The sequence below is a fragment of the Podarcis melisellensis genome (genome assembly GCF_964234715.1).
Source record: "Podarcis melisellensis genome assembly, chromosome: 15".
Taxonomy (NCBI): Eukaryota; Metazoa; Chordata; class Lepidosauria; order Squamata; family Lacertidae; genus Podarcis; species Podarcis melisellensis.
This window is the reverse complement of record NC_138532.1, coordinates 33,208,014-33,221,961: the sequence shown is the minus strand read 5'-3', so window position 1 is coordinate 33,221,961 and position 13,948 is coordinate 33,208,014. Positions and strand designations below refer to the sequence as shown.

General features: G+C 47.3%; 2 protein-coding genes across 2 annotated transcripts in view; one reads left to right on the top strand and one right to left on the bottom strand.

The window, feature by feature from the left end:
• The window catches only part of ANKFY1 (ankyrin repeat and FYVE domain containing 1), a 47,539-nt gene extending 40,923 nt beyond the window's left edge, over window positions 1-6,616 (top strand). Inside the window, exons 21-25 of the mRNA XM_081890207.1 lie at window positions 518-608; window positions 1,008-1,132; window positions 1,906-2,052; window positions 2,570-2,660; window positions 3,800-6,616. Coding sequence (XP_081746333.1) covers window positions 518-608; window positions 1,008-1,132; window positions 1,906-2,052; window positions 2,570-2,660; window positions 3,800-3,932 — 587 coding nt within the window. The 3' untranslated portion in view covers window positions 3,933-6,616. The remainder of the gene's footprint in view (window positions 1-517; window positions 609-1,007; window positions 1,133-1,905; window positions 2,053-2,569; window positions 2,661-3,799) is intronic.
• Window positions 6,617-8,784: 2,168 nt separating this feature from the next.
• CYB5D2 (cytochrome b5 domain containing 2) lies at window positions 8,785-13,907 on the bottom strand. The gene is made up of 4 exons (XM_081890679.1): window positions 13,622-13,907; window positions 12,388-12,528; window positions 10,581-10,767; window positions 8,785-9,857 (listed from the first exon to the last, which is right to left on the bottom strand). The coding sequence occupies exons 1-4, from the start codon at window positions 13,872-13,874 to the stop codon at window positions 9,644-9,646; spliced, it is 795 nt and encodes a 264-aa protein (XP_081746805.1). The 5' UTR covers window positions 13,875-13,907; the 3' UTR covers window positions 8,785-9,643.
• Between the last annotated feature and the right edge of the window lie 41 nt (window positions 13,908-13,948).

The window sequence follows — 13,948 nt, the reverse complement described above, 5'->3', positions numbered from 1 at the left end:
CAAAGGGTCACGGAGTCCTGCAGTGCAGGATTCACAGCTAAATAAATGCAAGTAGGGCACAGTGCGGAAGAAACTATGCAATGCAAAACGAATATCATCCTAATCTGTAAAATGCATACAGGTTGCATTATTCCTGTTGGACTCTTTTTGTGTAGAGTCCTCTCTTTAAAATGATTTCTTAAAAAAAATTAAAAAGGACCTACGGAGAGTATTAAACTAACCTGTCCTGCCAGTGCAAGGAGAGATTTACACCTCTCTAACCATGTTCCCCTCAGATCTTCTCCGGAGCGTTCAGGGAACCTCTAGAACAGATTGGGGGGGGGCATGTGGGGGGAAAACATTCCATTGCCCAAGGTGAAATTCTTGCACAGATGGAAATCTGGTTTAATGCAACCTGGTTTTTATTTTTATTTTTGCATGATTTGAATGCAGCCTTTGGTTTTAAGTGGCATGGAGAGGTGGCTACAGATCTTCCCTTTCCCTTTGAATCATGCATTCCATCTCTCTCCCTTCTCAGCCCTGCACCTGGCAGTGATGCAGGGACGTCTGACTAACATCCGTGCCCTCCTGACAGAGTGCACTGTGGACGCAGAAGCTTTTAACCTCAGGTAAATGTAACAGCCGCCTTTGCTGGGAAAAGGGACCCTGAGCATCTCTGTACTATTTTCTCTCTCATTCAGTAGCAGGGGTCGAGGGGCTTCTCCTCCCGCTTGCTTCATTTAGCGGAAGGGCTGTGCAAGGGATTCCTTGGTAATTTTGCAGTATTGGCAGGATGTTCCATGCCCTCTCCTGGTCTTGTCTTGGAGCAGGACTTGGGCCCAGCTTCGTAAATATTTATTTTGTGGCAACAGCAAGCCCTAGCAGTGGGCCATAGGAGGTTTAGAAAGCTCCCCTTTTACTCCAAAAGTACCACCCCAAAAACGTAACCCTGCAATGGGGAGCAGAGGACTTATTGCCCTGCGCTGTGGCTTTTGTCCTGCATGATATCCTCTCTGTCTCCTTGTCAGGGGTCAGTCCCCGATGCACATCCTGGGGCAATACGGGAAGGACAATGCGGCAGCCATCTTTGACCTCTTCCTGGAATGCATGCCGGAGTATCCTCTCGACAAGCCAGACGCTGAAGGGAACACCGGTAAGCCTCGGCCGATGGGTTTGGCTAAAAAAGCCATGCAACTGCCATCATCAAAGTAGCCTCTCAAAGTCCTTTTGCATGTGTCTTGCTGTCCTGGACTAGCTGGATGCAGAGGAGTTGTGGAAGGAGACCCCAAGGGGAGAAGGCCCAGTGTCAGGGGTTTGGTGTTGGGACCATGATGAGTGGTCAGAGGGAGAAGAGGGGAACAGACAGGGAGGAGGAGGCGTCAGAAGCTGAAGAAGCAACAGGGCTTAGTGAGCAGGGAGAGGCTGTGGCAGAGAGCAGTCCAGAAGTGGCAGGGTGGGGGGGAGAGAAGAGGCAGAGATGAAGCAGGCTGCAGAAGAAGCCAGGAGGTCTCCCCTTCCTGCTGCGACCAGTTCCATCCCACTTGATCTCCCAGAACCAGAAGAGGGCAGAGCAAACACAGACAAGGTGGGGAAGTCTCAGATTTCAAGGGAAGGACCTAGGAGAGCAGTAGGAAGGTGGGGACCTTGAGTCCTCACAACTGTCTCATTGGGGCAAGACCTGCTGGGAAGAGTTGCCTAGCCTCCTGAGTTAACTTCACTGACACCATGTGATTTATTGCCAACCTGCTCCTGGCTCTTCCTGTGGAATTTCGCTTGCCTGGGTGCAGGACAATTGGCAGTTTCGGGACTGGCTAAGCAGAGACACGGACAATGAAATCTCCTCTCTCTCTCTCTCTCTCTCTCTCTCTCTCTCTCTCTCTCTCTCTCTCTCTGTCTGTCTGTCTCTCTCTCTCTCTCTCCCCCTAGTGCTTCTCTTGGCCTACATGAAGGGAAACGCCAACTTGTGCCGGGCCATTGTGAGAGCTGGCGCTCGCCTGGGCGTCAACAACAACCAAGGCATCAACATCTTCAACTATCAAGTTGCGACCAAACAGCTTCTCTTCCGGCTGCTGGGTAAGTGCCCTTGAGCCCTCCTGCTTCTTTGTCGCGCAGCTGGTGGGCTGCGTGTAGAGAAGAAGGAGGCCTTTAGGCAAGGCTTGCAGGGAGGGAGAGGCAGGAAGCCGCCTCAGTCTGAGGGCCACGTTAAGTTAGACCAAATCTCTACTAGTGGGATGATCTACTAGTGAAATTATTTGAAAGAGGGCAACTTTACAGGGGCCACATGCCAGGGGTGGGTATGGCCAGAGGCAAAAGTGGGCGAGACAACAAATGCAAGTTTTCTCTTTGCCCCGTAAACTAGTTTCCACACCCCCCCTCTGTCCTCTCTGCCCAGGCAAGCAGAAGGCACGATCAGAACTCAAGCCTTTGAGGGGGCTGCACAAATGGGGTGAGATGTGGAGGGTTGAGATGTCTAGTGTGTGTGTCTGGCAGGCAGCTGTACACATGGCTGAATTCAGGGCTTGGGTAGGTCACAAGCCATGGTGGCGAAGGCTGGCAAGGAGCCTCTTGCATTTAATTCTTTCTTGCGTAGACATGCTGTCCAAAGAACCCCCCTGGTGTGACGGCTCCAATTGCTACGAATGCAGCGCCAAGTTTGGGGTCACGACAAGGAAGCATCACTGGTAAGGGGCGGCCTTTTCGGATTGATCCACCGCTTGGACGCAGCTTTGATTTGTTTTGTAGGTAGTTCCGCTCAGAACCTGCCGCCACCCTTGGAAGGCTGCCTGGGCTGAAGGCATAGTTCCCTCCAGAGGAGGTGAAAAGTCGCCTCTTACCTCTTTCTAGACTGGGCCTGGGGAAGGGGAGAAGAGGCAGAGAAGCCCATTGGGAGAATTTTCAGCACAGACCTGCTGTGCAAGGGCAGGGCATGGGCAGTGTGGAAAGGACAAAGAGTTTTTCACTGAAGCACTGAGGTCTATGCAGCATGAGACAGTAGTGTGCTTGCTTTAGTGATCTTGTGCACAGAAACATGAAGACCGTGTGCCTTTGGTTGTGGTCCAAAACACAGGATCTTCCCCATACTTTTCCCCCCACCCATCATCCTAGCTCCGCACGCAGTGGGAGAGTGTTTTCAATACGGACCATTTGGGGCATGTGCTACCTGGCCAGGTAGCTTAACTCTATAACTTTTAATCCTGGTTTGGACCACCACCAAAGTGCCTGAAGCAGGTTGAAAGGCCAAGGAAGGAGAGTTCTTGGAGCTCTTAGGGGCTCTTCCCTCCTTTCTTCTGCTCTTGGGATTTGGTAAGCCAAGGGTGGGGAGCTTGTGGCCATGCCGATGCTGTTGGGCTACAACTCTCATGGTCTCTGACTGTTGGCCACGGGAGGCAGATGGGAGTTGGGAGTCTTACCTGGAAGTCACCAGGTTCCCCCATCCCTGTTGATAGCACTGTAATTAACTGATGAGCTGCTTTCGATGAAGGTACCGCAGACTTTTTAATTCTGGGCAGCCCAGTTCCCATCTCCGGTCACAAGCTGCTTTATGAATCAGCAAGAAGCCTCCCCTTCAGAGAAATGGCTCTTTGGCACTGTGTCGTCTTGGGTCCAGGCAGGGGGTCTATCTGCTACGTGGGGCTCAATGCCAGCTTTCAGAGCAAGCACCTGATAAATGTGGCAAAGGGGTACGATTCCCTGAAGGCGCAGCAACACACCCCCCCCTTCTAAACTTCCTCGGACACTGGGAAGCAAAGGAGAGAGGTTTCTTGTTAAGCACAGCTAGGCAGAAAAGAGCACAGCTGAAATTTTCTTTCCTCTCTCGCAGCCGGCACTGCGGGCGCCTTCTCTGCCACAAGTGCTCAACCAAGGAGATCCCCATCATCAAATTCGACTTGAACAAGCCTGTCCGGGTCTGCAACATCTGCTTTGACGTCTTGACTCTGGGCGGAGTTTCCTAGTTCCCTTGCGCAAAGGAGAGTGACTCCCAGGCCACGCCCCTCCTTCCTCCTTGCAAACCGCCTATCGCAGGGATGTGGGTTGCAGGGTGCGGGGGGGGGGCACCTATTTTGTCTTCCTGTTAACGGCCGAAACTGATTGACTTAAGGGACCACGCAAACACTATATTCCAGTATAAATGGGTTTTGTATGAATGTTAACGCTAGAAAACTGGATCGGGAACAACTTGGAACTCTTGCAAAGTTGGTGCGAGAACAAATGTGAACTGAGTGAGAGGCCCTCTCCTTACTCTGTCGCGGGGCAGAGAAAATGAAAATTTTGCATTTGTGGATCATGTAACATAGCAGGCCTGTGTAAATGGCTGCCAAGCTGTGAGCCGGGCTGCTTCGAAGCCCAATCACATTGTGGGGTGCGGGAGGGGTGGGTGTTTGAATATTGTGAGCACTTAACAAATTCCTGGGTAACTCTGTGTGATGACCAGCCCCTCTTGTTACCTTCCCGAAGAGAAGGTTCTGGTTCCCTCGTTGGCTTTTGTCCTAAAATGGGCAAGTGTGCTATGCACAGTGAGTGTTCCCTGCCAGAAGAAGCTGCTGTCTTCAAAACAGGGTTTTGTCATTTAAATGCATTTGCTGAAGAATTCCTTTGTGTGGCCTTACGACAGAAGCTTTACACTTTCTCCTGCTTGAACATGAGCTGCAACGGCAGCTCCAATGCTGTCAGAACATTGATATCTTCCCTTCCCAATCTGCTCTCTTCCATGTTAAAAATAAAGATTAAAAAATAGGCAGCAGCAGGAGGAGGAGGACAGACAGACAGAAAGAGAAAGTGAGCTTCGTTACCAAATTAAAGGCTCCTGGAAGGGAGGAAAAGCTGCTGGCTGGCCCTTTCAGCACATATCGATAACTTTGCAAATAGTCATATGTTTACAGCAGTTTTCGCCAAGCTGGTGCCCGCCAGATGTTCTGGGCTCCCATCAGCCCCAGCCAACACGAGTCCAGATCATCCGAAGGACAGCAGCTGGGCAAAGGCTGGTTTACAGTGATGTTGGAAGGAAGGTCCAGCAGTTTGGACTAGCTCGGCGTTGGGGAACACAGTGTAGGAGCTAGCACAGAGCATCTGGATTTGGCTAGTTGCTTTGATGGACGGGGTGGGACAAGGCAGGGGTGATGGTGGCACAGAGCCTGATGTGATGGTGATGATCCAGTGGGAGCTGATCACAAAGGCAGCCGTGTCCTAGCTGCACCTCTGCTGACCACCCGGAGTTCCCAGCTGTTGTGGTTTTTCCTCCGAGGCCTTCTCCGTTTAAGATGCTGTTAGTGACTTGGCCCTCTTGAGGAGTCTGCATCCAAGCTGCGCTCGCCGAGATCACCTCAGCTCCAATGCTAGGCCAATATCACCTGGCCTTAACTGGTTTTCTTTTTTTACACACACACACATTTTCTCCACGACGGCTAACTTTGTCCATTGGGTCCACTTCTTCCAAAGGAGCACAAGGGGGTCCCTGTGAAAGCAGACCCTGACGCTGAAGAGGCTGTTTGGGTGCGACTCTGATACAGCAAGCAAGAAGACGCCCCACGTGCTCAGACGTAAAGCTCTTTGCCTTCTTAGAAACATAACAAAGTCCTGGGAGGTGGATGTGGCAAAGTCTTCTGTCGCTGCTCCAGAACGAATCGGTTGGGATGTGTGTCTCTTAACCTTAATAACCACTACTACTTTTTCATTCTGTGTACATATATATATATATAAGGGGGAGAGGGAAATATCATTTATAATGTCAGATCTCATTTTCTTTCTTCCCCTCTGCCCCCCCTTCTAGAATACTAATGTGTCACCCCCTACTTACATATGTTCATGTGTAAAAAGACCTGAAAAACCACAGTGCTACTTTTTTATAGGATATAACAGCTTTATATGTTCAGTAAAATCCTGGGCTATGTGCAGTAAAGGACAACTTGGGTGGCGGGATTGATGCTAAAAACAATACATTTCAAGTGGGGTTAGCCCTTCTGACCTCTGTCAGGGGAAGAAGTGGAACTCCAACCCTCTTCAGTTATGTGTGGGTTTACTGTGTTTTCCACGCCATCACTTTGTGGGGAGAATTCCTGCTCGTCTCTGCTCTCCTCTTCCTGCCCCCAGCCCTCTGCTCCAAAATAATCTGTCTCAACACCTTCTTGACCTGCCTTTGTCTCTCTGCCCCTGAGGAATAAGGCATTTAGGAAGGGGCGCCCTTTTCACAAAAGGCTTGTTCCAGAGGAGCGCCAGGGAGGAAAAAAGAAGCAGTGGGACAGTAGCATTTCACCTGGGAGCGGTCTCTTTGACACCTTGGATGGTCTCTCCAAGGCCAGTTTAACACTGCACAGGTGCCGGCGATGGAGCTCCGTCATGCACCATGAATCCGATCCTCTCTTAAAAGTTCCTCTTTCTAGATTCACAGGCATTTCTCTGAACTGGCATCATGTGTGTGACTAACCCAAAAAAGCAGAGTAGCATTGGGTTGTTAGCATTTGAGCAATGAGCAAATGATCCACTGCAAAAGCTGCCCGTGCACACAGCCCCACAGAACCTGGAAATTGAGGATGGGGGTGTTTCCAGGATGGCAGTGCATTTTTGGGTTCTAGGTGGACTTCGTCGGGTTGCACAAAACTAATCACTGTAAAGCACTTTTAATAAAAGTTTTTAAGCCTGAGTCTGCATGACTGGCCCGAAGATTGTGTTGCCAGGGGAGAAATCCACCATAGCCTTTGAATTGGCTGGAAGAGGCTGCAGCAGGAATTATTTCTCCTAGCCTAAGCCTCCTTGTTTCAAACGCCCTTGCAGGAAAGAAATGGATCTTCAGAGAGGATTCCAACGTCCACCAAATCTCATTCTGCTGTAGCTTGCACTATCATTTGATCAGTTGACTTGCTGTGAAATGGAACCCTAAAGATTTTGCTGGGGCTTCTGAGTTTGAAATTCTGATCTGTATTTCCCAGTTCGACAAGTGAGGTGAACTTTTATTACCCGTTCTTGTGGAAGGCTTACTGGCCGCGTGTTACACTCTTGGGACTAAAAACACGATCCCTCTTAAACGTCTTGTTTTGTGTTCTGAAGATGGATTAACAAAAATGTGAGGATTGTATACAGCTGGGGCTGAGGAGTTCTAGGAGAGCTCCAAACCGACTCCCAGCAGTGGGCTTCCTTTAGTCTACACCAACCCCCCCAGCCAAAGCAGGTGTTTGAAACTCGAGGGTATCTGCACGGTTTGGGGGGCTGGCACTCCAGAAACATTTCTAGTGTCCTGGTGATAGCTGCCTCTTTGTTAGACAACTTTCCGATTTTTCAGACCTACAAGGCTTTTTAGTTTCCCGTCTCGAGAAGGCAAAATGCAGGATGCAACTCAAGATGCAGGAAATCCAAACTCCTTCCAAAGCAATCCATAATGACCAAAGCAGACTTGGGTAGTGTGTGCATTGAGGATGCAGAAGGCAGAATGCCTGTTCTTAGCTCCGTGTACCCAACATCAGCCCACGGCTGTTTTCCCTGACCTCCTTTCCCTTCCCTTCTGCATTTTAGGCAGAGGTGTTGAATGCGACTTGCACTGTGAACTCAGTAGAAGGAAAACCCTTCACTTTTGGTCAGTACCCTTCCAAGTTGTCTTTAAAAATTAAATTCTGCAACAGTAGAAGCCATTGCCCGGTGCCTGATCATGGGGAACTTGCCTTTTTGTAAAGTAACTCAATTAATGTCACTGAAAGATGACTGTGAGATGTCACCATCACAAGATGATATTCTGTCCCAAGTCCCTTGGCTGCAGCTGCTGTGCTCCCTGGGTGGGGAGGAGGCCCAGTTTTGGGCAACAAGCCACCATTCCTCTTTCTTCTAAAAGGTCTCTGTGAACTCTGCTTTCATCCTGCAAAGATCATCCACTAGACCAAACACATTCTCTGTCTTCCTGGTTTTTTTGCACAAGGAAAATGAGCAACAGCAGGAAGTTCACTGTGCTCCTGATAGCTGGTGGGCTGCATCCTTCCTACAGGCCTGATGTGAGTCTGGGTCAAACCAGGCTCATGGGGCCTTAGATGCTGCCTGTATTGTCATGTGTTGCCACATTCCAATGAAATGTGCTTGTTTGGCAAACCCAGCCGTGCTCAGTCATGAGGCTGGCCTCTTGACCCTTAACCAGCAGGGATCACCTGTGCAGGCCAACTCACACCTTATTTTCTTTTTTAGAAGGCAGAAAATCCAAGGGGTTGCTGCTCAGGATACCCACCCATCCAAAACATCACTTATCTAAAACCTATCTCACGAGTAGAGATTTGGTCTAGCTTAACATTTTTGTTGTCTAGCAAGTTGCTTTATTTAGCAGGATATTAAGGACTAGTTTTTGTCTTGGAAAAGGGTAACAGAATGCAATAGTGTTGCCTGTGCGATGGGCATGCATTTTGAACTGAACATTGAGGAATCTTCTTTCCTCTGACCACCATACAAACAGCAGTTGAGGTTTTACGCCAGTCTGCTGAACTCACTTCAGAGAGCAGGCAAGGGAATGCTCCTTCGTATACAAAAGAAAGTGCCCTAGCAAGGCAGGGAGGTGAATTTATTTTTCTTTCATATATAGGTCAGCAGTCTTACCATATAAGCCCAAATCTGTCTGAAGTGGTACAGCACCCCTACCCACACCACAGGTTAGCTGACCACTGCAACTGCTGTCCTGAGAACTCAGAGCCCTCAACTCTGGAATGGATACTTCTATAATCTCCTTGTCCCTCCTGGAAGCTGCCTGGAGTTACTGCAGTAAACCAACACCTTTTGCATGTGAAGATAATGGTTGAAGGTAACGGGCCTGGATGGGCTGGCTAAGAAAGTATCTGAGTCTTTGGGAAATCACTGGTTTTTATTATTACCTTGCAACGTTTCCTCAAGTCTTTGTAAAGCGATGTATTTTTTCAATATTTATATGCCTGTGTAATTTCTTGTAATAAAGAAACCTAATTGAATTTGATGGTGTGCATGTGTTCATTAGTTGCAGAAATGCCACCTGGTGGAAGGATTTAATAGTGCTGTAGGTTGCTTATTTTTGTGTGAGGTTAAAAGTACATACCGGTAATTGATCTGCACTGCCCTCCAGCATGGCACCGGACAGCAAATGATCCTTGAGCTTCAGTTTCTAAACTATGGTTAACACAAACCATAGTTTATTATGATATACGAATTATGCTCCCCTGCAAGGAAAGAGTGAGCTTATCAAAAGCTCTATAATAATTTATAATAATAATAATTTATACCCCGCCCATCTGGCTGAGTTTCCCAAGCCACTCTGGGCGGCTCCCAAACAAGTGTTAAAAACAATACAGCATTAAATATTAAAAACTTCCCTAAACTATCTGCTTGATAGTGGTTCAAATCATTAGAGATGAGTAGTTAAATTTTGCTAAAGAGGGTGGGGGTGGGGGAAAGAAGGGGGAAATCTCTGTGTGGGGTTAGAACTTGCACCATGACTTCATCGTCTCACCAAGCAGACACTGGTTTAGAGCTGCTTTCCTGCTCAACATTCAACAGCAGTTTCAGCAGACACAGTAATAGCCACAGTTTCACCAAACCACAGTTTACAAAGCCATTTCGGAGTACAATACTGAATTCTGCTTTGCTGATCATTTGCAAACGTTGTGCCCAACCACAAGTAAGGTATGTGTGTGTGTGAGTGTGTGAGAGAGAAAGGGGAGAGAGAGATGGTTCAGTCTTTTAAAGCACACCAGTCAGCCAGCGGGTGACACCCTTCATACTCTCGCAGGTTAGGGTTGTCCAGGTCACCTCTGTCACTCATCTGGGTGGACTGTGACTGCTCAGAAGGCAACCCCTCTGTATTCACGCAGACGCACTGGCTGTGACTGGAGCCGGGTTCGTACAGCTTCCTCGGGACTCCGTTCCAGTCTCTGTTAACTCCACCGCTGCAAATACACGGGAGCAGCAAATTACTTATTTATTTCTGCCTTTTCCCCAGAAATGGGGAAGCTCACCAAAATTCTAGCAAGCACAGATAAAATACCCAGAAAGCTAAAAACATAATAGTTGAAGGGTAAATAAACTATAAAAAAAATTGAAACCACGTAGAAACAAAAATGGAAGTATTAACAGGTTATACTTGACTACAGATCTGCTACCATTTGGATACATTAAAGAAACTGTACTAAAAGAGGACAGGGAATTAATACTACATCTCTTGGCTGCTGCCAGAGTTGTTATTTGTCAAAATTGGAGGGCAAATGACAACCTCCATTAAAGAATGGACAACTAAAATGTGAAACTTAGTATGCATGGTTAAAGCCTAGCTATATGGTCAAAACCAGAGAAAGATGGACATCAAGAAATGGAGAAATGGTCTATTTATAATGTAATGCAGCAATAAGATCCGGGATAATGTAAATCCATTTATGATACTTGGAACATTGTAATATTGATCTGTTATGCTTGATTTTGGTATGGAAATTTGTCTTGCTATGTTCAGTTCTAGATATCCCCTCTGGATTTGGCTGTTATATTTTGTTACGTTACATGTATGTATGAATGTATGTATCTAAAAACAAAACATTTTCTAGGTCCCAGAACTACGTCTCTGGTGAGTCACCACAGACTCAACCAGCCGCCATTTTGCCACCCTTCCCAAACCGTACCTCTGCTTTGAACACCAGACCCGACTTCCCCCGGTCGAGCTCCATTCCGAATTGCACGGCGGAAACCGTTTTTTTCTCTCGTTCTCCCGGGTCTGCATCCGCTGCCCTTCCTCGATGAGAGCTTGGGCCAGCGCTAGAGCCTCAGTGGGCGATCCATCCTCATCATAGAACCTCCCAGCCACTTTGCCTGTTCCAAGAACGGAAAGAAAACACCATCATCCCACACCCCTCCATAAAGCAGCTCCATCAAAGCAACTCACCAGCCTCTTCCCCCAACTTAATAGTCCTTCCCCTTGCCAGGGGTCATAACAGATCTTCCAAATCAAAAGATTCCTGCATTGCAGATGGCCCTCGTGTTCCCTTCCACTTCTACAATTCTATGATTATATGAAATCCAAGCTTAGAAGGTTCCACTATCTAGGCCACATCCACAACATGCATTTAAAGTACTCTTATCCCATTTTAGCAGTCGCAGCTTCCTCCCCTGCAATAGAATTCTGGGAGCTGTAGTTTGCTAAATGTGCCAAGAGGTGTTAGGGGACACACACACACACACACAGCCATTTTTCCTCACAGAGCTACCATTTTTAGAGTGGTTTAACAGTCAATTCCTCTTTCCAGGAAACTGGGGACTGCAGTTTTGTGTGGGGAGGAACGGGTCTCTCCTAACAACTCTCAGAACCATAGTGCTTTAAATGTGTGGAGTGGCTATTTATTTGTTAAATTTCTATACTGTCATACATTCAAGGACCACAGGGTGGTTTACAAGATAGAAACACAAAAATACACACAGTAGTAAACAAACAAAAACAATCACCCCCCCCCCACAGTTTAAAAGGCCGTAGATTGTATAATTAGCTAAAGGCCTAGGAGAAGAGGCAACTTGAAGGCCCAAGGGGCATATCTGCTATCCTGAATACCCCACATTAAAGAGGGTTTCAGACCCCAACTGGTTGCCTGTAAGGGTACAGTCACAGCTCAATTAATTATCATTCATCATATTTATTATCGGCACAGTGATATTTATAATATTTAATATCAGTGTTGGTGGCACAGGGCCTGGCGAGACTTTTGGGAAGTAATTATAGGCACCTGGTACATCATCATCATCATCATCATCATGTAAGCAAGTTCCCCCTCCAGAAAATAAGTTATATGGAATATTAATATGATCAATATGATTCCCACCCCCCTATTCTATGCTATAATGCAGGCATATTCAAAGTCCGTTTTGGGGGCCTAATCCGGCCCGCTGGTTGGTTTAATCTTGCCCCTGTGGCAGTTTATTTCCTGAGGTAACATCCTAAAAAAAACCTCAACAACTTCAACCCTAAAAAAAACTCAACTACTTTGGTCGGCCCTCACGGCCCTTCACTTCATCAAATCTGGCCCTTTTTTAAAAAAGTTTGGACACCACTGCAATGTATTTCTGTATTTTTCTCCCCAATTGGGTAACAGGTGACTAATAAGTTTAACAAGTAATAATAATAATACTTGAGAAACTGACACACAAGTTTCAGCTGAGCCTGGTGCAATGCAAAAATAATTCTTATTGGGCTGTATTACATGATTCCATTATTTTCACAGACATGGAGGAACCTCCACTTGATGCATTTATTTGCCTGTGCATTTTATGAACAGGGAAGGGAAAATATTAAAAATAACGATAATGGTCTTAATCCACCTCACCCACACACTGCCGTTCACTCTGGCACACATGTTGCTGCTACTGTTAGAATGGTTATAGACAGGAGAGGAACCAAAATGGGGCTGGTGATTTCCTCAGTGCTGCCAACTGATCACATACCAATAAGCACATAATTCTTGCTGTAGAAGGAGAGCCAGTTCTGGATGGCCAGCATTTGTAACGGCGATAGTCCCGAAATGTCATCCACCAGTCCTGCTGGGGTGAAATCGCCTGACGCAAAAGCTCTGGAGGCATCTTTTCCTGGCAAAAGAACATTGCAAATGTTGTAATCATCATTATTCTAACAGTGAAATGGTAAAAAAAGGAAATTATTACAGGACCAGCCCACAAGATGTGGCAGGATTTTGAAAGAGATGTCTCTGGAATGCCCTCCCTTGTGAGGTCCACTTGTCTCCATCATCATCATCATCATTATGTGTGGAAAAAAAATTTTTTCAACCATTTGCACAATAACCTTCAAATGAAATACATTTTTTCATAAGTTGACTTCCCACCTTCGTCTCCACAGTGTTCTTATTCAATCTCTTTCTACTATCGTAAAAAAATTCTCTATTACAATTGTTTTATCTCTCCCCCGCCCCCCGTTTTTATCTCAAATCCTGCCCATGATTTCATTTGACTGTAATATATATATATTTAATAGTCCACAAAAGGCCTCCATTCTCTGTCTCCGTCATTATTAACTTTCAGGAGGTATCTGAAAATATGCCTGTTTGCCCAGGCATTTGATGACCAAAGAATACTATTCTTGGCAAACCCATGATCATAGAGGGTGGAAGAATGGCTTTTACTGTAATTGGTTTTAACTGGTTTCGCTTTGCTTTTTTAAAAAATTGCAGGTCTGTTTGCCATCCTGGGCTCCTTGGGGAGGAAGGATGAGGGACATAAATCATAGAATTGTAGAGCTGGAAGGGACCCTGTGGATCATTGTCCAACCCCCTGCAATGCTGGAATAAGCAGTTATCCATACAGGGATCAAACCTGTGATCTTGGCATTCTCAGCACCGCACTCTAACCAACTGAGCTATGCTGATGAGTAACAAAGTCCAGTCTAACTGCGCACACCTATTTGCATGTCCAGCACCCAACACACTTTCCAGTATGCAAAATAAGAAGATGAATATGCTCAGGCATGGCCAAACTTGGCCCTCCAGCTGTTTTGGGACTACAACTCCCATCAACCCTAGCTAACAGGACCAGTGGTCAGGGATGATGGGAATTGTGGTCCTGGAGGGCTGAGTTTGGCCATGCCTGACTACGCTCAACATACCAACCTGTAAAAGACTTGGGGGGGGGGTTGGGGGGTGTTATAAGAGGGGGCTTAAACAGGTACCTGAAAAGAAGCTGTAAGCGCCCCCTGGCCCATAATGCTTGCGTCCTCGTTGCACATCAAAGACCTGCCCCAGCACAGCCAGGTAAAGCCCAGCGCTCTCCTCCGCCCCAGTGTAGCGGCTCAGATCGTCGGCGCTCAGGACCAGCTCAGCATCACGCTCCGGCCACAGCCACGAGCGGGGATCGAACCCGCGACCCCAAAGCCAGGCGGCTGCCCAGCCCAGAGCCAAGGCAGCGAGCGCCCCTCGCAGCATGAGGAAGGCGTGGATTGGACAGCTTCAAGGGGGAGGAGCTGAGGCTTGCCAGAGCCCAAGATGACGCGGTGGGA